The sequence below is a fragment of the Aricia agestis genome, chromosome 7, assembly GCF_905147365.1.
Source record: "Aricia agestis chromosome 7, ilAriAges1.1, whole genome shotgun sequence".
In the NCBI taxonomy this organism is placed as follows: domain Eukaryota; kingdom Metazoa; phylum Arthropoda; class Insecta; order Lepidoptera; family Lycaenidae; genus Aricia; species Aricia agestis.
In genome coordinates this window covers 15,127,103-15,152,641 of record NC_056412.1, presented here as the reverse complement: position 1 = coordinate 15,152,641, position 25,539 = coordinate 15,127,103, and the positions used below count along the sequence as shown (strand labels likewise).

Here is a 25,539-nt window from a genome sequence, read left to right as displayed (position 1 = left end):
CCGGTAAACTCACTCACTCGGCGAAACACAGCGCAAGCGCTGTTTCACGCCGGTTTTCTGTGAGAACGTGGTATTTATCCGGTCAAGCCGGCCCATTCGTGCCGAAGCATGGCTCTCCCACGTATACGTGTGAAGCATGTATAGATATTATTATCTATACATATAATAAAACTGTAGAAATGACAATTCTGTACATTAAAGATATCCAAAAAATAATAGGCGGGGGCTGTTACTACATCGCTATAGAAGCCAAAACTGTGGTTAGTTTTTTGTCTGTCTGTCTGTCTGACTGTCTGTCTGTCTGTATGTTTGTTCCAGCATCACACGAAAACTACTGATCCGATTTGAATGCGGTTTTCGCAGATATATTTGTCTTCTCCCAACTTCACATCTGGTGTACAAAAATTTTTCCCCCCACCTCTCCAAGGGGTCAAAAGAGGGGGTAAGATTTTGTACCAAACTTTTTTCTTTAACACGAAAACTACTGATCCGATTTGAATACGGTTTTCGCAGATATATTTATGTTCTTCCAACTTAACATCTGGTGTATAAATTTTCCCCCCCTCACCCCTCTAAGGGGACCAAAGAAACGGGGGGGGGGGGGGGGTAGGGGCGGCGCAGATGCTAAGTTTGAATAAGGCATATATATCTGCAAAAACCGTATTCAAATCGGATCAGTAGTTTTCGTGTTAAAGAAAAAAGTTTTATACAAAATCTTGCCCCCTCTTTTGTCCCCTTAGATGCAGATTTTGCGTGTCGTTTCATTAATGTGAGAGGCTTTGCCCCTGCCCCTGCGCCCCCCCCAAAACCCCCCCCCACCTGGTAATGTTGCTAAGCGAAAACGTGTTGCGTCGTTAGTGTTGAGTTTTAATTCTCCTTTAGGATCAAACAAAGTTATTTATTAAAAGTGAAATTAATGTAACCAAAACTAAACATGCAGATTTTGCGTGTCGTTTGATTAACATGCGGGAGGCTTGGCCGGTACTTGGGGGGGCTGCGCCCCCCCCCATACCCCCTCCCCCCTCGCCTGGTAATGTTGCCAAGCAAAAACATGTTGCGTCGTTAGTGTTGAGTTTTAATTCTTATTCCTTAGGAACAAACTAAGTTATTAATTAATAGTGAAACATGTGAGACATACAGATTTCGAGTGTCATTTGATTAATATGAGGGAGGCTTTTCCTGGATATGGACAAACGGACAGGCTGATATTATATCTTTGTACTCGGGTTCCGTTTTTTACCATTTGAGTAAGGGACCATAAAAAGGAGAGAATTATCCATTTCCGTTATTATACTATGGTAACGCCTACGAAGTCGCGGGAAACAGCTATCCATACTAATATTATAAATGCGAAAGTGTATTTGTTTGTTTGTCCTTTCTTCGCAGCCTAACGAAGCAACCAATTGACTTGATTTTTGGCATCGACTTAGAGAGTAACATAGGCTACTTTTGGTATTGGAAAAACATCATGTTTCTAAAGGAGATTTGCAAGAATATTCGTATTGTACACGATTTTCGAATTTCACGCGAGCGAAGCCGCGGGCAAAAGCTAGTTATTACTATTATTAATATTTGGCGGTGAAAAGAGAATAAAATATTAATAAAAATTACATCATTCATTAATTATTTTAACACTGATATTATACGTACCTTGTATCATCTGGCTTATTAGTAGTAAAGCGAAAGGATCACGACAGGAGCAATATCTTTTGTAAACTCTGATGTCCAAACGGTGATAGGTCCAAAACTTAATTTAAAACGTTAATGTATGAAATTATTTGCTTTTTTTTCATTATATTATAGTAATATTTAAATATCTTTGAAGGTGAAGTTGAATGGTCCCATCATGTAGTTGAGTGACTTCTGTTGGACTCGCAGCGGCGCACCGAACCACTCCACACGGAAGTTCTGCACCACTTTCGCCAGGAGAGTCTGGATTTCCAACTCGGCTATACGACGACCTGGGAAGGTATTTTATTGAATTTGTTAAATTGGCTTTAAATACTATCAGAGAAGTTGATTCATAGGCAGATGGTGGACCCACTTAATTTGGTCGCGTTTTGTCAAACCCAGCCAACAGATCACGTATTACATTGAATTGACATAACTCGACCAAGTGACGTAGGTCTGTCAACTGCCTATGAATCAATTTTCTCGATGGTACATAATTATTATTTAGCGTGAACTTCATTTTGTAAAGCGGGTTCCACACTCGCGGTGCGAAAGCTTGCGAAGGCCGCGAACCGCGAGTGTGGAGAGTTTCGCGGCTTCGCGTTCGCGTTCGCGCTTCGCGGCTGTCCCCGTCCGGTGTCGGTTTTTTGGCCCGCGACAAAGGACTCGCGATGCGCGAACGTGAACATCATCCACTCCCGCTTTTATTCGCAGTCGCACACAATGTCAGAGCAGCAGCAACAGTGATTTCAACGTAAATTTTACTCAAATGCGCGAGCGTAAATACGAAGATTGCGAGTGTAGAGGGCCGTATTTATTCGCGTCGTGTTCACGGCCCGTAGCACCCGTGAATTATTGCGGCCGCAATTCGCGCCGTGAGTGTGGAGAGGGCTTAAGAGTGAACGGGTGGACTAGTTCCGGTGGTTTATTTGATCGGTTCAATATTTAGCATTTAATTTATGGTGTGTGTTTATTACAGTTTCGTATTGGGGTTTAATCTTTTTAAATTTCTCAATTTAACATTTACATAACAAGGGGGCCACAGTTCCATGCATTGGTCTTATAAATCCGCACCTCACTTGACTACGACGCTCTTCGAGTGGCCGAAGATAGGAAAAGCTGGCCCAACATCATAAGAAGGAAGGTCATAGAAGGGCAAAGTCATAACCCTCCGACATGAGGAATATGACTGGAGGAGGAGAACATATTACTTTATTAAAATTGAAGTAATCACCAATGCAGCTCCTGACTCCGAAGCCAAACGGCATATGTGCGAAGGGATGCGCTTGGCCATAATACAGTGGATCCGATCTATCCACGATCCATCTCTCTGGGATAAACTGTGACGCCTGTGGGAACTGCTCGTCCAGATTCGATATCACTTGGTGGCAGAATACTAGGTGCGTCTGAAAGGAGTTTAAGATCTTAATGATCAAAGATATATAGATATACAAGCTATCCCGGCAAACGTTGTTTTGCCATATTATTTTTTTGTATGAAAAATAGATGTTGGCCGATTCTCAGACCTACTCAACATGCTCACAAAATTTCATGAGAATCGGTCAAGCCATTTCGGAGGAGTCTGGCAACGAAAACTGTGACACGAGAATTTTATATATTAGACAAATATTTTTTTTTTATTGACACATGTGTCAATAAAAAATATTTATCTAATCTTATCTTACATCTTTAAACGAGCAATTCTTGTATATATATATATATATATATATATATATATATATATATATATATATATATATATATATATATATATATATATATATATATATATAATATATATATATATATATAAAGATATAAGATAAGATAAGATTAGATAAATATTTTTTATTGACACATGTGTCATTAAAAAATATTTGTGAAAAGATTATATATATATATATATATATATATATATATATATATATATATATATATATATATATATATATATATTGGAATCTCGGAATCGGCTCCAACGATTTTCATGAAATTTAGTATATAGGGGGTTTCGGGGGCAACCAGCTAGTATATTATAATATAACTTCAGAGGTATCAACCTCCGTGCCATGTCTTAACCACTCCATGTTGTGACCTCGGTTGTGACTATTTGTTTTTAGTATTGGTTATCAATTATCATACTCGTACCAATCTATAATCACAAACATGAGATATGCCACGGAGATTCGTAGCAGTCGTGTGTTAGAGTAAACCCTTGTTTCCGTTTCGACTGCTATTATACAGTCCTAAGCATATACTCATTGGAAGTATAATACGTTAAGATGTTACAATTCTTATTTAAAATGCATTCACTAGTTATGATAGTGACTTCAGATATAAAAAATATGGTATTTGGCATCTAAATTTGCTATCCAAACTAGCGAATACATTTTGACTAAGCATTCTGTTGTTCACATGTGTATCAAATGTTATCATAATAATATCATAAACCAAACTTACGCCTTTCGGTATACTGTATCCGAGCAAATTATAATCTTTAGTGGTTTGTCTGAGGTTAGCAGAAGCGACGGGCAAGATTCTCATAGACTCTTTAAGACATGCTTTCAAGTACGGTTGTTTTTCATCGTTGGATAGTATTTCTTCTCGCAATTTCTCTTGCTTGTCCTGATTTGTAGCAAGGAAGTATAGAGTAGCCGTCACTGTGTTTGATGACTGAAATATATTTTGCTTATTATAGTCTGGTTACTAAACACGATAAAATCCCTAGACCTACTTTATACTTACCTTTTTTATTCATAACTATTGAGTTCCGCAAAAGGATATATTATCGTCCTTTTTCGGGACTCAGTTAAGTATCTCCATACCAAAATAGGCTTTGCGGTTTGAGCGTAATGAGGTAACAGACAGACACACTTTCGCATTTATTATATGAGTATGGATCAAAATTAAATGGCAGTTTGTTCAATTCTATCGCTTTATCTTAATTTTAAAAAGTCTAAATACAGTTCTCGCAGGAGTAAAATGACTTTATCAGGTCTTTATCTCTTCCATCAAGGGCTTAAACTATTCACTATAATTCATTAGTTTGCAGAATCCCTTTCAATTTAGATAATGAAATATTGCTTTCAATGTAGACGTTTAATCAATGTTCGATAGCGATTCAGAATGTTAATACGTTAAATTAACTCGTTAAATTCCCTTCAATTAAATAACGGCTATAGGGATCAGCTATCTGATTAGTTTATCTTAGTTGAAAGGAATGTAGTGTATATTTAATGTTGCAACCCTTTTTGTTATAGGACCAAATTATTCGGTTTTATTACAGCAGTTAAAATGTAGATGTAAAGTAGAGCCAAGAGATGGGTCCTTAGCAAAGATGTCTTCGGAAAATTCACTGTCCAGATTCGACGTAACGTAACACTGAAAATAGGGGTTCACTAATGCTCGGTTTTTCTAAGGTTTTTTGACCAGAGCTTATCTACCCGGCAGCGTTGTTAATGGGGATTGTCCATTTTTTTTTAATTTTGCTCATTACAAAATCATTTCGAGGAATAAGGTCAGTGATCGTTTTTCTGTATATAAAAGAAAAAAATACCCATTAGTTACTTATATTTTTAAACAAATATGTTTAACCTTAGTTTGACCTTCAATGGCGTTAAATTAGCAATAATTTCGACCAACATTACGTTTCGAACTTTTGGTAAGCTTCTCGTATCAGCTTTCACATAATGAGAACTTGCATTTGACGAACCAGCCATTATAAATAAGATTGAAAGGAAATTTAAAACACTACAGAGGTCAATTAGCCGCCGATGATGACGTCAGAGCGAAACTTTAAAAATTTATTGAGAAAAAACTAGCCAATGAATTTCAAAATTATTTAATTTATATTCTTAAAATACCCTATTTTAACGGAAAAAAATATAAAAAGTACATGTGATTTTTTTTGGACAATGCCCATTCACGGCCGTAGCTAGAGGGGGGCATTGGGGGGCAATGCCCTACCTTAAAATCATAATGCCCTACCTTAAAAATACCAAAACCCAAGAAATCAATAAATTATGATTATTTTTTTGTACTTCTGCCCTACCTGTAACCAATGCTGCCCTACCTCAAATCTGACTGTAGCTACAGCCCTGTGCCCATTGGGTTTGACTGGAGCTTATCTCTTTAACAACGATGTCTATTCGGTTTGTTTTTACGTCAGCCGTCAAAAGCACTAGTGAATAGATAATTAGATAAGTCAAAAAACCTCTGTAACCAGCCGTAAGGTAGGATTCACATGCGGCGGCGCAAACGCGCGGTTTAATTACGACCAAATATAGCGTGATTTTGCGGCGCGGTCGTGCTGTCATTCTACCAGAATCTGATGGCAATTTTTGACAGCAGATTTTCAAAAAATATCCTTGATCATTGAATAAATTTTTTGCATGTTTAACACATAGAATCAACCGCTATAAGAAAAAGGATCAAAATGTTTTATCCCAATTACCCCAGTAGTGCTAGAGTTTATTTATTTTTCACTTTTTGCCATCAGATTCGTAGACTTATACATAATATACATTGATATATTTTGACGACCTCTGTGGCTCAGTGGTGAGCACGTTGGTAGCTCAAGCCGGGGGTCGCGGGTTCGAATCCCGCCGACGGAACAAAATAGCTTTCAATGTTCCCGGGTCTGGATGTGTATTAAATATGTGTATGATACTTGTATGATATAATAAAAATCTTAAATATATGTATAGTATAAAAGTATTAAATATATTTCCGTTGTCTGGTTCCTGTAACACAAGTCCTTTAGGTGCTTAGCACGGGGCCAGACTGACGTGGTGTGAAGCGTCCATAGATATTATTATTATTATATACGTTTGCTTGTAATCTCACGGTGTAGCCGCCAAAACGCGCGTTCGGGCGGACGATTATAAATCCAGCCTAAGTTATGTCGTGTCAGTTGCGTTACGGGCAGCATCTACAATACTACAATTTAGTTACCGTGTCTATTCCAGCGAACAACATGTCGCTGGCCATGATCTCAGCAATATTCTCGTCGATTTCCAATAATTTCTCGAGGACGCCTTTTTCGTCGTTCGCCTTCTGTTTTTGCCTCAACTCCTCTTTGCCTTTAGCTATAAAGTGCTTCTTCAGTCTGTAACGAAATTTAAATTATTAAAGCTTTTTATTTCTTTACTAAGCTATAATAGTGGAGAAACTGTACAAAAAGGGTGTTGTAACGGTTACAAAAAATATATTTACCTCAAATTATGTTTGGTAAAATATTTGAAGAGCTTACGTTTAAGAAGGCATCAAATATTTAGAGATACGTTTTATGTTAAACTTAATTTGTTTTAAGTTCTTTGAGCGGCCACATGTGGAGTTTTAGTTATGAGTCTGCTAAATTAGTACTTAATTACTTAATTTACATTACAGATTTTTTAACCCATCGATCGTGGAATAACGAGACACAATAGCTTATCTATTGTTATCGCAGCCGGATGGGGCTTCATGAATAAATCTCCAAAGTACCAATATGTAACTCAACACAACAACGAAATCCTAACTTTTTAACGTCCGGTATCGGTTAAATAGCTTATATTGATATCATAAGCTGCATATCAAGTAACGGCTAAGATTATCTTGACCACTTAACCACAACTCCCAGGTAAACTGTGTGAACTAAGAGTGTGAAGCTGTGATTAAACTGCCTGTCTCACCTTGAATAAAGCTGAATTTCCTGCCAGAAGATTGATGGGGCCACGTAGGAACTCTCCGTGTAACAAGCTCACAATAGAGGGTCAACAAATTTAAGTCACTTTAAGAAAAATAACGTAATTTACGTGATATACAAAATACAAAGATGATTTGTCGGGATGTTTTTGTATGAATTTTTGTAGGAATAAGATACAAAATAATACGATTAGAAATATACATAATAGAGAGCAGTTTAGATGCGTTTATAGCTGATGTAGACTTAGTTCTTAAATATTCAATACACATTGGGTGATATAGTGACCTTGTCCTTTTGCACTAGCTTAAATAATTAAGTTCCTCCAAATATCCTTTTCATTATTGGTATGAATAAAAGATACAGATATTTATGAACTAGCTGTTGCCCGCGACTTCGTCCGCGTGGACTTCAGTTTATAGTACTTTATAGCGATCGATGTCAACAAAATTGGTGTCAAAAGCTTTTATAAAAAAACCCTGGTACCCCTTAAATCAATACAGCTGTGCAGTGTGCACACAATAAGTATTTCATTTTTTTATATTAAACTTTATATTTTATGCCAAATTTTAAAGCTTATTTAGCCCTCCGATTACACAACTTTACCCATAAACTATTTATCATGTTACATCACTGCACAGATAAAGTACTGAGTTATTTAATTCCGTAGAATAGATATAACAATCGAAAAAAATCGAAACTTAAATGTAAGATGATACCACGTCTTATAGGAAGACTTTTGAGCAAGCGTCAGCGCGATGTAGAAGACGCACGGCGCCATCTATTATGAATTGTTGGAACTAACTTAATTTGAACAAATTTACGCATTTTCACCCCCTTACAACCCTTTTTTCGAGTAAAAAAAGTAGCCTATGTCCTTTCTCAGGCTTTAGACTATCTGTATACAAAATTTCATTACCATCGATTCGGTAGTTTTGGCGTTTGGCGTGAAAGCGAGACTGACAGACAGACAGACAGACAGAGATACTTTTGGCGTTTGGCGTGAAAGCGAGACTGACAGACAGACAGACAGACAAAGATACTTTCGCATTTATAATATTAGTATAGATTATGTGCACACTGCACAGCTGTTTTTGGGTATTTTGATTAATTAAGGGCCGCGCTACACCGGAATGGCAGCGGCGAGGCGAGCACTTTCAGCGCTGCCATTCCGGTGTAACGCGGCCCTAAGAGGGGTACCACTTACCAGGGTTTTAAAAAGTTTTTAAATTTGACACAAATTTTGTTGACACCGCGCGCTATAAACTAAAGTCCACGCGGACGAAGTCGCGGGCAACAGCTAGTTAGTTAATATTGACGTGTATAACAATCGAAAGAATCGTAAAACCTACCTCAACATGGTACCACCTCTTATAGAAATACGCATGAGCAAGCAATAGCGCGATCTAGGGGACTCTTGGCGCCATCTGTTTTGAGTTTTTTGGAACTAAGTTAATTTAACCAAATTTACGCATTTTCACCCCCTTACAACCCCTTTTTCCAGTTAAAAAGTAGCCTATGTCCTTTCTCAAGCTTTAGACTATCTGTGTACAAAATTTTATTACAATCGGTTCAGTAGTTTTGGCGCTGTTGATTTTGAATTTGATGTCTAAGTTGGTAGGTGAGTTATTAGTTAATAACGTGTATAACAATCGAAAGAATCGAAAAATCTAGCTCAATATGGTACCACCTCTTATAGAAATACGTATGAGCAAGCAATAGCGCGATCTAGGGGACTCTTGGCGCCATCTGTTTTAAGTTTTTGGAACTAAGTTAATTTGACCAAATTTACGCATTTTCACCCCCTTACAACCCCTTTTTCCAGTTAAAAAGTAGCCTATGTCCTTTCTCAGGCTTTAGACTATCTGTGTACAAAATTTCATTACTATCGGTTCAGTAGTTTTGGCGTGAAAGCGAGACAGACAGACAGACAGACAGAGATACTTTCGCATTTATAATATTAGTATAGATAATATTCTAACGTATTAAAAACTATAAACAAAAACATACTAACTAATAAGTATGATTAGTTCTATGTTACAATAAAGTAAAAAATAAAACGCCATCTGTTGAATCGTATTAGAACTAAAATGTTCATTCCATCGATATATTTCTGGATTTTTTATAATATTATACATAAAATATGTTTAAGATTTTTGAAATTTTATTTTAATACACATCCAAGACCCAGGAAAATTGAAAACTTTTTGTTCCGCCTGCGGGACTCGAACCCAGGACCCCCGGGATGAGCGCTGGCCACGCGCAATGCGAATTCATTTTCATCGAAATTTTCATGGAAATAAGATATTTTCCCACATCAAAATGTAGCCTATGTCCTTTCTCAGACTCTAGAATAACTGTATACAAAATTTCATTGCAATCGGTTCAGTAGTTTTGGCGTGAAAGCAAGACAGACAGACAGACAGACAGACAGACAGACAGACAGACAGACAGAGATACTTTCGCATTTATAATATTAGTATGGATTAAACATCATATTCTAACGTATTAAAAACTATAAACTAAAACATACTAACTAATAAGTATGATTAGTTCTATGTTACAATAAAGTAAAAAATAAAACGCCATCTGTTGAATCGTATTAGAACTAAAATGTTCATTCCATCGATATATTTCTGGATTTTTTATAATATTATACATAAAATATGTTTAAGATTTTTGAAATTTTATTTTAATACACATCCAAGACCCAGGAAAATTGAAAACTTTTTGTTCCGCCTGCGGGACTCGAACCCAGGACCCCCGGGATGAGCGCTGGCCACGCGCAATGCGAATTCATTTTCATCGAAATTTTCATAGAAATAAGATATTTTCCCACATCAAAATGTAGCCTATGTCCTTTCTCAGACTCTAGAATAACTGTATACAAAATTTCATTGCAATCGGTTCAGTAGTTTTGGCGTGAAAGCAAGACAGACAGACAGACAGACAGACAGACAGACAGACAGACAGAGATACTTTCGCATTTATAATATTAGTATGGATAAGCATAAGCAATACTTACTAAATCACTCCATTTTTTTCCATCTTAACCATTGTTACATAAAAAAGGCATATATAAATAAAAGATAACCAATAAATATAAGTAAGAGAGCCATGCTTCGGCATGAATGGGCCGGCTCGACCGAAGAAATACCACGTTCTCACAGAAAACCGGCGTGAAACAGCGCTTGCGCTTTGTTTCGCCGAGTGAGTGAGTTTACCGGAGGCCCAATCCCCTACCCTATTCCCTTCCCTACCCTCCCCTATTCCCTTCCCTTCCTATCCCTACCCTCCCCTATTACCCTATTCCCTCTTGAAAGGCCGGCAACGCACCTGCAGCTCTTCTGATGCTGCGAGTGTCCATGGGCGACGGAAGTTGCTTTCCATCAGGTGACCCGTTTGCTATTTCATAAAAAAAATAATCTCACCTTGTCTGCTTTTCGTAAAGTTCCATAGCTCGTTTGAACATCGGCGTAGAGAAGAACCTGGACAGGTTCGGTCGGAAGTCCAGTCTGGACGCCACATCGAAGATGTCATGGACCACCTGTATCATCTGCATGGCTGGGTCGCCTTCGGGCAGCCTGGGGTCGAGGCAGTTCAGCCGCCCGCCCAAAGCCACCACGCCTATGGACTCTAGCGCCCACAGGTTCATCTCAAAGTCCCATTTCCCCTCGATCATGTTCTTTTCGTTTCTTTTCGATCTCATTCTTAAAAAAGAAACCATATTTTAGATATTCATCAGTACATCTAGATTAAGATCCATACTGTGAATATAAACGATAGTATAATTTTACCACCTTTAAATAATAAAAATAGTTACATAATAGATACGTTTTACAATATTATATCCTTAAGGAGTGAGCACACTGAGACGGGCCGTGCCGGGGCTCATCGCAAAAATCCGCCTCCATACAATTTGTATGGAAGCGGAAATCTGCTGCGCCCCGACACAGTGTGCGATACGCGCATCCGCTTCCATACAAATTGTATGGAGGCGGATTTTTGCGATGAGCCCCCGCACGCTGAGCCCCGAACACTCTTTCCATTTCAAAAGATATTGCATGCACTGTGTAAAGGCCGGACCTTGACCGTCTAAGGTTAATATTGAACGCGCCTGCCTTTCAATCTTATTGTCAAATAAATTGTTCAATAATACTGTTTAATGATATTGTACGATAAAATTGATCGTCTAGCCCCTAGACTCTAGGGGCCCACTGATATGAAGCATTACCTCGCAACCATATCCTCTGCAACCTCCCCTAATATGGTGCGGTACAGGCGAATGGTCTTCGGCTGTAGCAGAACCGGGTTCACCGTTGATCGGAACTTCTTCCATGTTTCTCCCTGGCTGAGAAAATATGATAATAACAAATTTGTAAAAATTCTGCAGGGTGATCCTGATAAATAACCTAAAAATAAATCAGTTTTAATAAAGTTTCGATGGAGTTCAATAATTTAATTGTGGTTAAATTAAAGTAAGCGCAAAAATCCGCTTGGCGATTGTATGGTGTCCAAGAAATACTATTTTGCTCTCTAAAAGGCCTGATAGACGTACGAACTTAAAGCACGTGGGTTTTAAGTTCGCGAACTTACTCGGCTCGTGTCTGTGACACACGAGAATCGCTAACACTGGATTACCATGCCATAATAAAAATCTTCATACAAAGCTCGTCAAAAAAAAAAATCTCAGCCAGTTTTACTAGGCTGTTACCGCCGAGATTTTGTTGTGTGCCGTACGAGGCGAAGCATTGATACTATGGCGCACACATACAAGACGCGCGCGGTACCTTTGTATGAAGATAACTTACTTCCCCTCCTTTTACTATGACCATGCCCCCAGGCTCGCGGCACTTGCTAACACACAGGCGAGCCATAAGTCCGCGTACTTACTCGCATGTCTGTTACCCCTTTGATATATGATAATAATTGCATATCCATAAGCATAGACTAGATCGATACACTATTGATGTTGGATTTTAATAACTTAATATATACATATATATATATTTCTCTTTACTGTTTACTTTTTAGTTTTTAGTTCTTAGTGGATCTAACTTTATTGTTACTGTTATATTTTAACTAGTTTTTTAATGTAGTGTCAGCGATATCTGGTGCATGATTAGTAGCCATCCTAGCTTTTGTTAAGTAAAATGTAATATAAGAAATCTGTGGACAGTGCTGTGGATTACACTATTATTATTATTGTACTTTGTTTATTCTGTAGTTCTATGTACATAGTGTAGCTGTTTACTGTTCCTTTCTAATAAAATAAAAATAAAAAATAATATTTTACTTTCCAAACTGGACGAGTTATTTGTCTGTGTAGTAGTCTGTATATTAATTATTGTATTATTTACATTAAAAAGAAGTAGAAATAAATTAACTTACTCAGAAACTAGTCCTGTTGGACACTCAGGATTATCCTTAGGCTTATTCTTATTCCTGAAGTACACCAAGGACTGGAAACCTGGTCTTACGGGTAAATGATCTTCATTACGAAGTACCTGAGAATTGATGCACTAATTAATATATTTTGCAATTACACAATACACACAAAGTACCGAGCGATAAAACTAGCGTGCGACCAATAGTTGTCTTTTTCTTCCACTAGATGATGACAACTCTGTTACACCAAAATTTTTTTTAGTGAGGGAACCGTACATTTTCCGGGATAAAAAGTGTCCTATATGTCCTTTCCCGATACTCAACGTATCTCCATATCTTTCAGCAAAATTGTTGCAGGCGTTTGGGCGCAAAGATGTAACAGACAGACAGAAAGACAGACTTTCGCTTGTATAATATTAGTATACACTGTTCAGATGACCCTATGTATATGGGTATAAAATAAATATTATGTTTGAACTTACGTATTCAATAACATCAGGGTCATATAGAAATACGAAATTGGGAGATCCAAAAGAACCATCCAGTCTGACTATAGGTCCATATTTAGCATGCAACTCCCCAGCTAAATTGATATCCGCTTTGTGGAGATCTCCTGAAAAAATTAAGCCCAAAATATTATGGTAACATATCTTATATCTTTAAACGAGCAATTCTTGTGTATGTATATATATATATATATATATATATATATATATATATATATATATATATATATATATATATATATATATATATATATATATATATATATATATATATATATATATATATATGGAATCGGCTCCAACGATTTTCATGAAATTTTGTATATAGGGGGTTTTAGGGGCGAGAAATCGATCTAGCTAGGAATCATTTTTAGAAAATGTCATTTTATTCGTAAGTTATCGAATACCAGTAGTCAAATAGCTAGTAAAAAATAATCAGAAGTAGAAAAGTTGCTGTCATAGAAAAAGTAGCTCAAATGCAGGAGTGTCTTCATTCTGTAAAGTATCGAAACAGAATAACTATTATCCCTGATGTACTTTAAAATTATACCTAATGATTAATATTGCTTTGTTGAAACAGCGCTATCCATCTTCTTTTTTTTTACAAAAGCACACAACAACAGAAAATCCATGCACTAATATATTATGAATTTAGGTGTTAGGTATACCTCCAGGTAGAAAATGCAGCAGCTGTTTGATCACAGGTAATGAGGACGGTCCGGGGATTTCTTTCCATGATTTCAAGTCTTCCAGTTTTTCATTTTTTATTCCCACTTGATTTACTGATATTGATCTGAAAACGACTTAAATTATGTACTTATCAGAAAAATTGATTCTTATGCACTTACGTAATTCGGTCGGCTGTTAATCCCAGCTAATAGGCCATGAGCCCATGACTAACACTCACTGACATTGACATAGCCCGTGCAAATAACGTAGGTCTACGATCTACTCTACGATGAATTAATTTCTCTGATGGTACATAATAATTTTAATACCTAGACCATACTTTTAGTAGTAAACAGACGCTTATGACTGATCTAATGAATTCCCGTGAAAGGACATAAAAGAGTTTTTATTAGAGATGTGCCGATCATGACTTTGGCCGACTAGCCGACTAGCCGATTAGTCGGCTGCAAAGAAGCCGACTAATCGGCCGACTAGTCGGCCAAGCCAATCATGGTTTCGGAAGGCTTTTTCACTGCTGTTTCGCGGGTAAGTGGCACACGCCGCCTGCAAACGTGTTGAATCGTGTTATGTTTATTTTGTTTCTATGATACAGTTGATGGTTTTCATTAAATATTTCATGTACCTACATGAAATCTTTATTTAATAATACATACATAATTTGTTGTTAAAATTATATTTGCAAAAAAAATCTCTTCATTTAAGTACTTAATTTTAAAATGTGTAACACTGATTGAGTGTGATGTGAACACATTATAAATAATAATCGAGGTTTTTCTTTAATGTAATTTCAATAATAGCAAAAAAGTAAAAGGCCGATTAGTCGGCGCTTTTTGCCGACTAGTCGCCGACTACAAAAGTGGCCGGATAGTCGGCTTTACCAACTAGTCGGCGACTAATCGGCACATCCCTAGTTTTCATAGAAAAATATGAGTCCCGCGAGATGAATGAATATCTTTACGAACTTCTCAACAAAGTTGTGGGCAACATATTAGTTCTTTACAGAAATACATAGAGATACTTAAAAAGCAAAGGAAAACTAAAAAAACCTATGGTTTCCGTGCGACGTTTCGATTTCTGTGCAAAAAATTTGCGAGCAAAATCCAGTATTCGTTATACATATTATAATAATTTCAACTACGTAATTCGCTAAGATGTTGAAAATGTTATTACTAAGTAATTTAAATAATTAATTGACATACCTGTAAATCAGTCTATTTCTATTCAAAACACATATGCGTTTTACTGTATGCATATTTACACTTCTATGCAGCGACTAACGCACTAAGTACATTCATATCTTTTATCAATATATTCACTATCTTGAAGTAATTGCTGTTTGTAGTACCTGTTTGGCAGTATGACTGTGGATGGCAGTAAGTACTGATAGAAGATGCTGACTGCTGATTGGAAAATGACCGCGGACGGTCAAATCGTTTAGTGTCAATGTATTTCAAATGATAAAGGAGAGACATGACTTTTTGTCCTTGTAAAAAATATTTGAACTTATGAAATTAGGAAATTAACCGTAATTTTTTAACGACTAAGAAAATAAGTACATACAAGTGAAACTGAGAAGCCGCCCAGAGGGCCTAGACAAGTGGCAAGCTATTATCGTAAACGCCAACGCCACAAAATGTATGGGATTTGACATTAGTTTCGCTAGCGAAGCGATGACTTAATATTATCACAGAATATATATATTATGTTGAATCGCACATTTTGAGCGTTTGCGATAATCGCTTGCCACTTGTCTACTAGGGCTGGATTTGTAAATAGGCTGTATACGCTGTGGCCTAGGGGCAGCAGCGTGTTAGGGGGCACAGATTTCGTACATGGGGCGGCGGAAATAAAGTGGCCTACTCTTAAAAAAATCCGGCACTGCTAAAAAGTTTAGCCTGTATGCAATATGCATGTTTCAGTGCCTTGACTGTATCGTATTAAGACATAAGACACAATAAAAAGAAAATATTTAGCTGAATAATCTTAGGATCGATCTTACTTTTATTGTTAAATACAACAGCTTAGAGCGAAACCCTTTCAGCAAATTATCATGCAGACGTAAGCCTTACTCAATTAAAGCCGGTGTCCTCTACCCCGGGGCCAAGTTATTTGGTGAATTCGCCACAAAACGAGAGGCTATCAAATTCCAACCTCAAAACCTTTCCTCGACCCCAATTTTACGTTTTGCATAAATTCCATATCAAGCAACTTAAACACCTGCGGGCGATATAGTTTAAAATATGTAGCCGTAATAATAATAATATGTTCCTGAGCCCAAACAGCGTGGCCAAATATTGACATTAAATCAAAATTTGCAAACCCAGTTAACAGTATCTGGTTATGGAGGGACGTGTGGAATATAACATTATTACAATCTCGGAGAAAATTGAAAGGGATGAGGGTTGTTAGGACAACGTTATAAAACTTCTGGGATTATAGCGGAGGGTTAATGTTTTAAAGCTTATAGTTGGAAGGGGAAGTGGTTTATGCAGTTAAGTAGCTGTAAAATGGAGTTAAATAAGCGCGTATCGAGTAATCCCTTAAATATATACGTTTAATAATGTGATCTTTTCTTATATTAATTCTGTTTCAAAGAAATGATTTATAAAATAAGTTAATCGTTGATAATAGTGAAAATTTTACATGTACCGTTAAAAATCGAGAAATTGAATCATATGAAGATAACAAACTTGCAAAATAATTATATGTTGATTTATGTTGAACCTATCCTGCAGATTGCGTTTTTAGCCCATGTCTTCATCCTTTCAAAACTCTTCCATGTCTTCTCCCGTCTATCAAAGACACACGTTCGGATTTATGATACTGATGTTTTCCACAAAAGGCTAGCAGGATTGTTGCCCTACTCTGGGGCTCTGAAGTTCCTACTTGTCTTATCAAACATGCAAAACACGGCGCTGAGTAGTGAGTACACAAGTGTTTGTAGTTAACAACTAACAAACGAACAGTCATCATCATAGATTCAGATCAAGGAACGAAACGCTTCCATGATCCAGTGGCTTAAAACGTGGATCTTGGAACGGAGGCCATGAGTTCGATTTCCTTTTTTGAAAAAAAGAATACCTATTGCGGGCTAATCACTCAATTGTCTGACAGATGATCCATCCTTCGGATCGTTGTAAGGGGATCCGTAGACGAGCAATTTTATTGTGCAATATCACTTATTGCGTAATATTATTAACCGTCTACTGTCTAGAGTTGATAAATATTCAGCATCGCTCGCCTTCAATCTAATTGTCAAATAAAATGTTCTTGAAGTGTGAAATTGCACAATACAATAAATTATTGATCGTCCAGGGGCCGGCTAAGTCTACGCCTGATCTATTAAATACGCCTAGTAAAATTATTATAGCTATGTTACTATTTACATTGCTATTGCCTATTACATTCGAGGTTAACCTCTATAATATTATAATTATGTGGGATGATTGATGTCTACATTAATGTGAGAAGTGATGTTACAAAAGTAATTAATTAATTATTATTCATTATCAACACATTAATTCTTTAACAGTTGCTAGTATAAATGTAAGTGACAGTTCCACCGTTCAGAAGTAATTTACCTTTGCCTGGGACTCGCTATAGACATGAAAAATACAAGGTTTTGTTGTTATACCTTTTTCGAGAAGGTCGGTCTGGTATATTGAAACAAAAATCATGAAAATTTACGAGTAGGTAAAACGTTTTTAATTCCCACTTGCCAGGAAAATTTATTTACCTTTAGTTTATCTTCTAGGGGGGGGGGGGGGGGTACCTGGGTACGCCCATGGATGCGATGACCCCGCTAATTTACAAACCATTCTTATAATCTCGTGGTGTAGCGGCCAAACCGCTCGCGGACGCATATAAATTAAGCCATACAAATACATAAAGTAACGTAATACAATCCTAATTATTATTAGTTCACTATAACATTATCTGGAATTTAGTACAATTGATAATAACGACAGTTCGAGCACGAGTGGATGAATAGACAATTTATCGCTCGAGAGCACTCACAGGCCGTCAAAGATCAAGCTTAGACGTAGTCCGTAGATATGTTACGTATATTATGTTTCTGTGTATTCATAGTACACTCCCTGTCCGTACCTGCTGAAGTATATTCTGAGGGAAATGACTGTGTAATCGGTGAGCTGGCGCAAGAAATTGCTTCCTACAAGGATGTGGTTGAGAGGATATTGGAGTACACCACCAATGGAGCGTTTAAAGGAAAAACCTATGATGAGTAAGTACGCTAGTTTTGTTAGTGAATTCGTTGTAGTACGGGAGCCCTAGAACAGAAAAAATGTTGCTCGTCTTATCAATATGAAGCTCCTCACAAAAATTAGCTTGATAGTAATAAAAAAAAAATGGTTCTAGGGCTCCCGTACTATTGTTGTTAAAGAGTTATCTATATAATTACGTTAAAGCTGAAGAGTTTATTTGTTTGAACGCAATAAGCTTACGAGCTACTGAACTGATTTTTATGTAGTTTGTCATATATAATTTATAAAGAAGACCACAACAGAAGGACATAGACTACTTTTTGCGGGAAAATGTTAAGTAATTTTTTTGCTAACCTAAAATTTTATGTAAAGTTCTCCAATGATTTTCAAAGTCGGATCTTTCAAATTCTCTTTCTTTTTCTTGTTAATATAACTGTAGTAAGATGTAGTAATCTACATTCATGCGAGTATTCTCAGCTGATATCTGAGCCAGCTGTTACTCTCCCATACGTAACTTGATATGACAACCGATAAAGTAACCTAATTAACTTAGGGTGGGTTGCACCAACTTACTTTAACTGTAACTTTAACTATAGCAAAATGTCAAATGAACTGTTAAATCCCTAGTAAAAGTCCATATTTGACGATAAACTTAACCTTAACTAAAACAATGCCTCTGGTCAACTCTAGTACAACCCACCCTTAAGTTGTTAGTGAACGAATACTCTTTCGTTATTATGTTAAGCTAAACATAATGTTTTGACTAAGAGTAACAAATAATTTTGCAAAACACTGGATTATACATAAAGACACGTAAAGTTGCAGCATTATTCATATCCCACATGAATTAAAAAGTGCAGTTCCAATTGTTTTCTAGTATTCGAGAACCTTACTGTTGAGATATGAGAGTGCACGATCATCATTAAAAAGTTACTAACGCGATGCAATGGTCGTACTACGTTCCATTACCTTTTTTTTTGCCTCTACTAACGTGGATGCGGAATACTTGCTGTATATGTTTTTTTTAAATAAAATAAGGGAGCGACCGAGCAAATGGGTCACTTATCGGAAAGCAACTACCGTCGCCCAGGGACACTTGCAACATTAGAATAGCTGCAGGTACGCATATTTTGTTAAAAAAAGATGATAGAGAATAAAATAATTTAAAAGCGGGCAGACAATACAAAAAGATGACTACTTAGGATAATGCTGAAACATACAAACATGGACTTGGGATAATTTTAGATGTCACATTTTTATCGTAAAAATGGTCACGTCTCAAAAAGATTAAGTGTTCTCTAGACTGATGTGATAAGATAGGCCTGAGTATCCCGGCTTTATCATAACACAATATTTTCCTAAGAAATATAAAAATGGCGTATCGCCCGAACCCTTGTAAGCCTTTATATTGTCATCATTGTAAGTGACGCGAAAGAATTGCCTACAGGCTCCAATATTTAAATATGAAACTTGCAAAATAGATGTGCTGTCTTCGTAAAGAAACTTTATGATTGGCTAAGAAAAGGCCTTCGGAAAAATGTTTAATACTGTACAAAAATCATGTTAAATCTATGGCGACGAGAATAAAATGAACGTACGTTAGGTACGTTCGTTTTCATTATATTATATAGTTTTATCATCTCAAATTCATGAGCGCCGGCAGAAATAACTTCTAAGGGGTGCAGATTTTAGTTTTCTTTCTTTTCTTTTTACTTTTTACGAACAACAGTGACTGTCTTTTTACGTCAACAGAATGCATTTAGTGCCGAAACATTACGAACTATCTTTGTACGGCATCGTTCTTATTTGTAGTACGGCATGGTAATATGGTTACAAAATTTCAATTATTCCTGTTGATCCCGAGATTCCTAAGGGGCGCAAGTGCACCACCTGGTACCCCCCTACCGGCGCCCATGCTCAAATCTTGTCTTTTAATTTTCAGATTAGCTAAATTCGTAGACAAATTTGGTGCTCGACCATCCGGCTCCAACAGTCTTGAAGAATCTATCGATTATATGATCGAACTGTCTCGTCAAGAACACTTAGACGACATAACGACTGAGGAACTAGAGGTAAATTACATCTGGAAAAATGTCTATACCTTTCTGGCAATGATAAATTTTAGATTTTACAAACTATTATGAATATGTTACAGGTACCTCACTGGGTGAGGGGACATGAGAAGATACTGATGATGCGGCCGAGGCTGAAGAACATCGCTCTACTGGGGCTGGGCACCAGCGTCAGTACCCCACCTGAAGGAATCACAGCAGATGTAGTTGTAGTATCCAGCTTCGACAAATTAGCTGAAATTTCCGATGACGAAATCAAAGGAAGAATTGTTCTTTTTGATGCGGCTTACACAACGTATGGCGAAACAGTAGTATATCGATCACAAGGTGCCACTAAAGCTGCAGAGAAAGGAGCAGTAGCTTGTTTAATTAAGTCCATAACTCCTTTCTCCATTAACTCACCACACACTGGATCGCAACACTACGATGGTAACGTCACTAAGATACCTACCGCTGCTATATCTCTGGAAGACGCAGATTTACTGAGGCGATTATATGACAGAAATGAAAAGATTGTTTTGAAAATTAAGATGTCATCCAGATTTAATACCAAAATTTCAAGAAATACTCTTGTGGACTTGAAAGGAACTGAACACCCGGAAAAATTGGTTATCGTATCAGGTCACATAGACAGTTGGGATGTTGGCCAAGGAGCTATGGACGACGGTGGTGGATTATTCGTGAGTTGGGCTGCGCCAGTAGTATTAAAACGTCTTAACCTTATCCCAAAGAGAACAGTAAGGTCTATATTCTGGACGTCCGAGGAGCTCGGTCTCATAGGTGCTATCGACTACGAGCAAAGACATAGAAACGAAAGCCACAATATAAACTTTATAATGGAATCGGACGAGGGCACGTTTTCACCACGCGGACTTGCTGTAGCAGGAACGCAGAAGGCGAGGTGTATTGTTGCCGAAATTTTGAAACTGTTCACCTCAATCGATGCATCCACGTTTGTCGAAGAAAGTAGGCCAGGCTCCGATATAACTGTGATAGTTGAAAAGGGCATCCCAGGAGCGAGCTTACTGAATGCGAACGAAAAATACTTTTGGTACCACCACTCTGAAGGGGACACTTTAAATGTTGAGAACCCCGCAGAGCTGGATCTATGCACGGGATTTTGGACGGCCGTCGCCTATATTATTGCTGATTTATCTAGTGATATACCACGATGATTTCGTTAAATAAATTGTTGCACTTACATTTTTTTGTTCAATAAAACAATTTTAAGAAATGTGGCGAGCCCTTAGACGAGCAATTTTATTGCGCAATATCACGTATTGCGTAACATTATTGACCGTCTAGGGTTGATATTGAACATCGCGCGCCTTCAATCTAATTGTCAAATAAAATTGAATTGTGATATTGACAATACAATTGACTGTCTAGAGGTCGACTAAAATTATAGGATTCAATCTACGAATAATAAAAACTCGTAGGATTCAATACACCACAGTATTATTAGGAGTAGTCCTTGAACGTTTATTTATGTTATATGATTAGGTGTAGTCCTCCTTATTAACGTTCGCCTCGAGTGTGCCTGGCGCCGGGCGATAAGAAGCCTTCGTCTACAGTCACTCCATCTCAATAATAATGGAGTAACTTATCGACAATGCCACGTAAGCTTAATATTATTAATTGACATTCCTTTTTACATACAATAAGACTGCACGTTTGTAGGCATTTCTAAGAAAATCTTGTGTTAAACAGATCTAGGACACTCCCTCTACTAGCATGTTTTTTAGGCTTTAAAAAAAGAAAAAGGCCGAATCTACGATTTGCCTTACACTCGTATCAGTAATGTGATGTCATTAGAATGATGCTCAAAAGGCGCTAAGATCAACTTAGACATTAATTTATTTAAAGATGACGAGCCAAATATTGCCTACATAATCAAGTATAAATTATATTATGATACTTCTTATCTATACATCTATACATATAAATAAAATTGGACTGTCTGTTTGTAATATTAAAAGAACCGTTTTTTACTAGATGCATATGAATGTATATAGGTTACATACACCAAAACAACATTTTTTACAATTTTTGTCTGTATGTCTGTCTGTCTGTTTGTTCCGGCTAATCTCTGAAATGGCTGGAGCTATTTTGACAGGACTTTTTTTGGCACATAGCTGATGTAGTAAGGCATAACTTAGGCTACTTTTTAACCAACTTCCGAAAAGGAGGAGGATATATTTCACTTTTTTTATATTGGTTCACGGACAACTCTGTCGTTTGTAAACCGATTTCCAAAATTCTTTTGTTGTTGTATGAGATGTAGCTCGAATTTGGTAACATGATCACAAAAGTGGTGATCTGTAGGGTGATTCACTAAGCGTTTCCGCGCGGAATTTTTCCGATGTAGGAATCTATTTCATCTACCAAATTAAACTACCAAAAAATAAGAATTTGCGCCGAAGTACACCCTGGTTCTGAAGGTGCTGCACAGAACTCTTGAATCCGTATAGATAAATGTTCGGCAATTTTGGCGTTGTTTCAACAATCAAAAGCATATTATGGCGGTACCCACAATTCGCCTAACATTCCTAATAATACGAATCATCATCATCACTATAATGATGCCATGAATCATCACATAATTATCAATAATCTTGATTTTGATTATAATTTTATTATTGTTCCACCGTTTTTGGCTGATTTTCAAAACTCTTTTGTTGCTACTTAGTGTTTATAGAGATACAATAACCCGAATTTGGTACAATGCTTACGAAAGTGGTGATCTGATACTGAAATTCGTGAGATATAGAGGGAACTCCTGGATATTTTTTGGGACACACATAGACGCGTCAACTATTTCTGTATTCAATCTTCATAATTTTTTACTCCGTAGCAGCAAACTTTAGCGCAATTTCTTCGGCAATTTACCGCTTTTTTGTAGATCTAGATTAAAATAACTAAAAAGTATTTAATAATAATTCATATTCTGTACTCAGTATTTCTATTCTCAGTCTTCATTATTTTGAAGTCGGTACCAACTACCAGCTAACCTAATCGCCAGTTCTATGACAAAATATAACTACAACTTATGTGACTGGTACCGACTTCAAATTATGAAGATAGAGAACAGAATACTGAGTACAGAATATGAATTATTAATTAATACTTTTTACTTAGTTTATTTAAGAAAATTACTATCCTTATTTATATATTTATTTTATATATATTTATTATTATATAATATTTACCTTGAAAGTCGGTTTCAATTTTTGTTTAAAATTTGAAACCGAAATTATTTTACACTTATTCGTTATCCTTAAGATTTTCTATACAGTATTGGCGTTTTTATCTACAACTTTAGGTTCATGAAAAGTGATCAGATCAACTACTTAACAAGATCCCATTCCTATTTGGGTAAGGAAGGGAAAATTTCTCTCTTTTTCATTTTCTTTTTTAATCACACTTTGCACAAGTCGCTTGCAACAGCTAGTATTATATAAAATTCTCGTGTCACAATGTTAGGCCGCGTACTCCTGCGAAACGGCTTTACAGATTTTAACCAAATTTTATACGCACATTCAGTGGGTCTGAGAATCGGCTACTGGGTACTTTTTATATTGATAAGTGCATTTGTTGACTAAATAATAGTAAACTATTACAACTCGAGACTGACGGCGACCATTGTTTATGCGACGAGTAGTCACTTCAATAAAATAATACGGGCGAAATACTTTATATGGCACAAAAACGTTTGCCGGAACAGCTAGTCTAATAATAAAAAAAGCTTCTGTATTAGTAACATTAAATTTTCTTTTAATTTTATAATGAGCACTGTCATAATTTTTGTCTTCTAAATGTAAAAAATCTACTTAATCTTCATTGGATTATATCGGGTTTTTGGTATAGTATTACAAAGTCTTTGAAGAGCACTTTGCCTAAGTAAAGTAAGGCTTATTATAAGGGAACGTATTTATCACAGACATAAAGAGTAGACTGAGCGATTTTCCAATAGTACTCACAATTATTTTAAGAGCGTTTACACCTTTCACGCTCAATTTGGCTTAAAACTGTACTTTTCAAACTTGAAAAAATCATCAACCACTTGTCTCTATAAAAATGTTGATAACTTATTTTTATAGGAAATTTCACTGTCTAAAAAGTTAGCACAGAAAAAAATACGATTTATAGAGTATTTGTACATTAAATCTCGATACCTTAACAAAGGTTTTCTTAAATTCCGTTTTAGTATCGGTTTCGAAGCTTTTAATTTACGAAACAAACGACAGATCTAATTAAAAAATAACAATAACCTATTGACAAGATCCTTAAGCAAATAGTTAGCAGAAAAAATATTTCGTTTAGCTATATAACTTTATGTAATTTGAATTCAAAGAATGAGACATATCAAAGAAATATCAAGGAATTAAAACTATTTTTTTACCTATTTATTTAACTTCATTTGATATAATAATGACTTCATATCATAGAAGAACACTTTAATTTATAAAATTGTTTTAAATATCAACAAATCTTTTGGTTTTTTTTATACAAATATTTTAAAACTACTATAAATCGCTGCGCGCAAAGCAATTCAAATAGCCCGCCGCAGGTTTGTATGGAAACTTGAAATTAGGTGTAAACGCTCTTAAGAGGGCGACTTACCCCAAAAATCAAACATCGTCCTTCTCTCTTCACACTGACGCCCGTCTTTCATATGCCAGGTGAAAAAGAACGACGCGGATTCATCGCCAAATTAGTTTTTTCCTCAATAACTCGATAAATATACAACATTTTAAAAATCCGCTAGGCCGATCTCTCAATGATAGAATTTTATACAATGTGTTAAAATATTAACTTAGTTCAATGCACGGTTATGGCAATAAATGAAAAATTCGTGAAAATTAGATGCATCTTTGTGATTTTTTTCTATCGAGAAAATTTTAAGATATCGTGTTTTTGATCAGATCGAATTCTCGGAAATATAATGTAGTATCTAATTTTAGAAAATGAAACAATTCGGGGCTTATTTTCAAGTATAAAAATGAATGATAAAATCGTCATTTTAGGGTTAGTCGCCGCCTTAAGGCTTTACCACAGGTTGTGCCATGATGTGATGTGCGATCCACGTCGATTATGGCCAATCGTAGACGATTATGATTCAATTGCCACTAGCAAAGGGCCAACTTGGAGAAGTTGCATTATTAAGAAAAATGTAAGTTTGCTTAATCATTTTTCCGATTGGCTTCATTTTAAAAGCATCTTCTCCATTCCTTGGAGTGAATCTCCGTCCATTTTTCCATGTCTCTGTTATCGATGAAGTCACATTTCTCGGTATAATATAAGCT

At 36.4% G+C, this 25,539-nt stretch overlaps 2 protein-coding genes across 2 annotated transcripts in view; one reads left to right on the top strand and one right to left on the bottom strand.

The window, feature by feature from the left end:
- Nucleotides 1-15,308, bottom strand: part of LOC121729098 — a 29,164-nt gene extending 13,856 nt beyond the window's left edge. The window contains exons 1-10 of the mRNA XM_042117486.1: nucleotides 15,138-15,308; nucleotides 13,917-14,041; nucleotides 13,225-13,355; nucleotides 12,746-12,861; nucleotides 11,589-11,705; nucleotides 10,786-11,064; nucleotides 6,625-6,778; nucleotides 4,132-4,344; nucleotides 2,906-3,077; nucleotides 1,812-1,961 (exon numbers count right to left, since the gene is read on the bottom strand). Of these exons, the coding sequence (XP_041973420.1) occupies nucleotides 1,812-1,961; nucleotides 2,906-3,077; nucleotides 4,132-4,344; nucleotides 6,625-6,778; nucleotides 10,786-11,064; nucleotides 11,589-11,705; nucleotides 12,746-12,861; nucleotides 13,225-13,355; nucleotides 13,917-14,041; nucleotides 15,138-15,190 (1,510 nt within the window). The 5' untranslated portion in view covers nucleotides 15,191-15,308. The remainder of the gene's footprint in view (nucleotides 1-1,811; nucleotides 1,962-2,905; nucleotides 3,078-4,131; nucleotides 4,345-6,624; nucleotides 6,779-10,785; nucleotides 11,065-11,588; nucleotides 11,706-12,745; nucleotides 12,862-13,224; nucleotides 13,356-13,916; nucleotides 14,042-15,137) is intronic.
- Nucleotides 15,309-17,916: 2,608 nt separating this feature from the next.
- On the top strand, nucleotides 17,917-21,434 carry LOC121728645 (carboxypeptidase Q-like). The gene is made up of 3 exons (XM_042116869.1): nucleotides 17,917-18,181; nucleotides 20,104-20,233; nucleotides 20,317-21,434. Exons 1-3 carry the CDS (start codon nucleotides 17,994-17,996, stop codon nucleotides 21,406-21,408), a joined length of 1,410 nt encoding a protein of 469 aa, XP_041972803.1. The 5' UTR covers nucleotides 17,917-17,993; the 3' UTR covers nucleotides 21,409-21,434.
- Nucleotides 21,435-25,539: the final 4,105 nt, after the last annotated feature.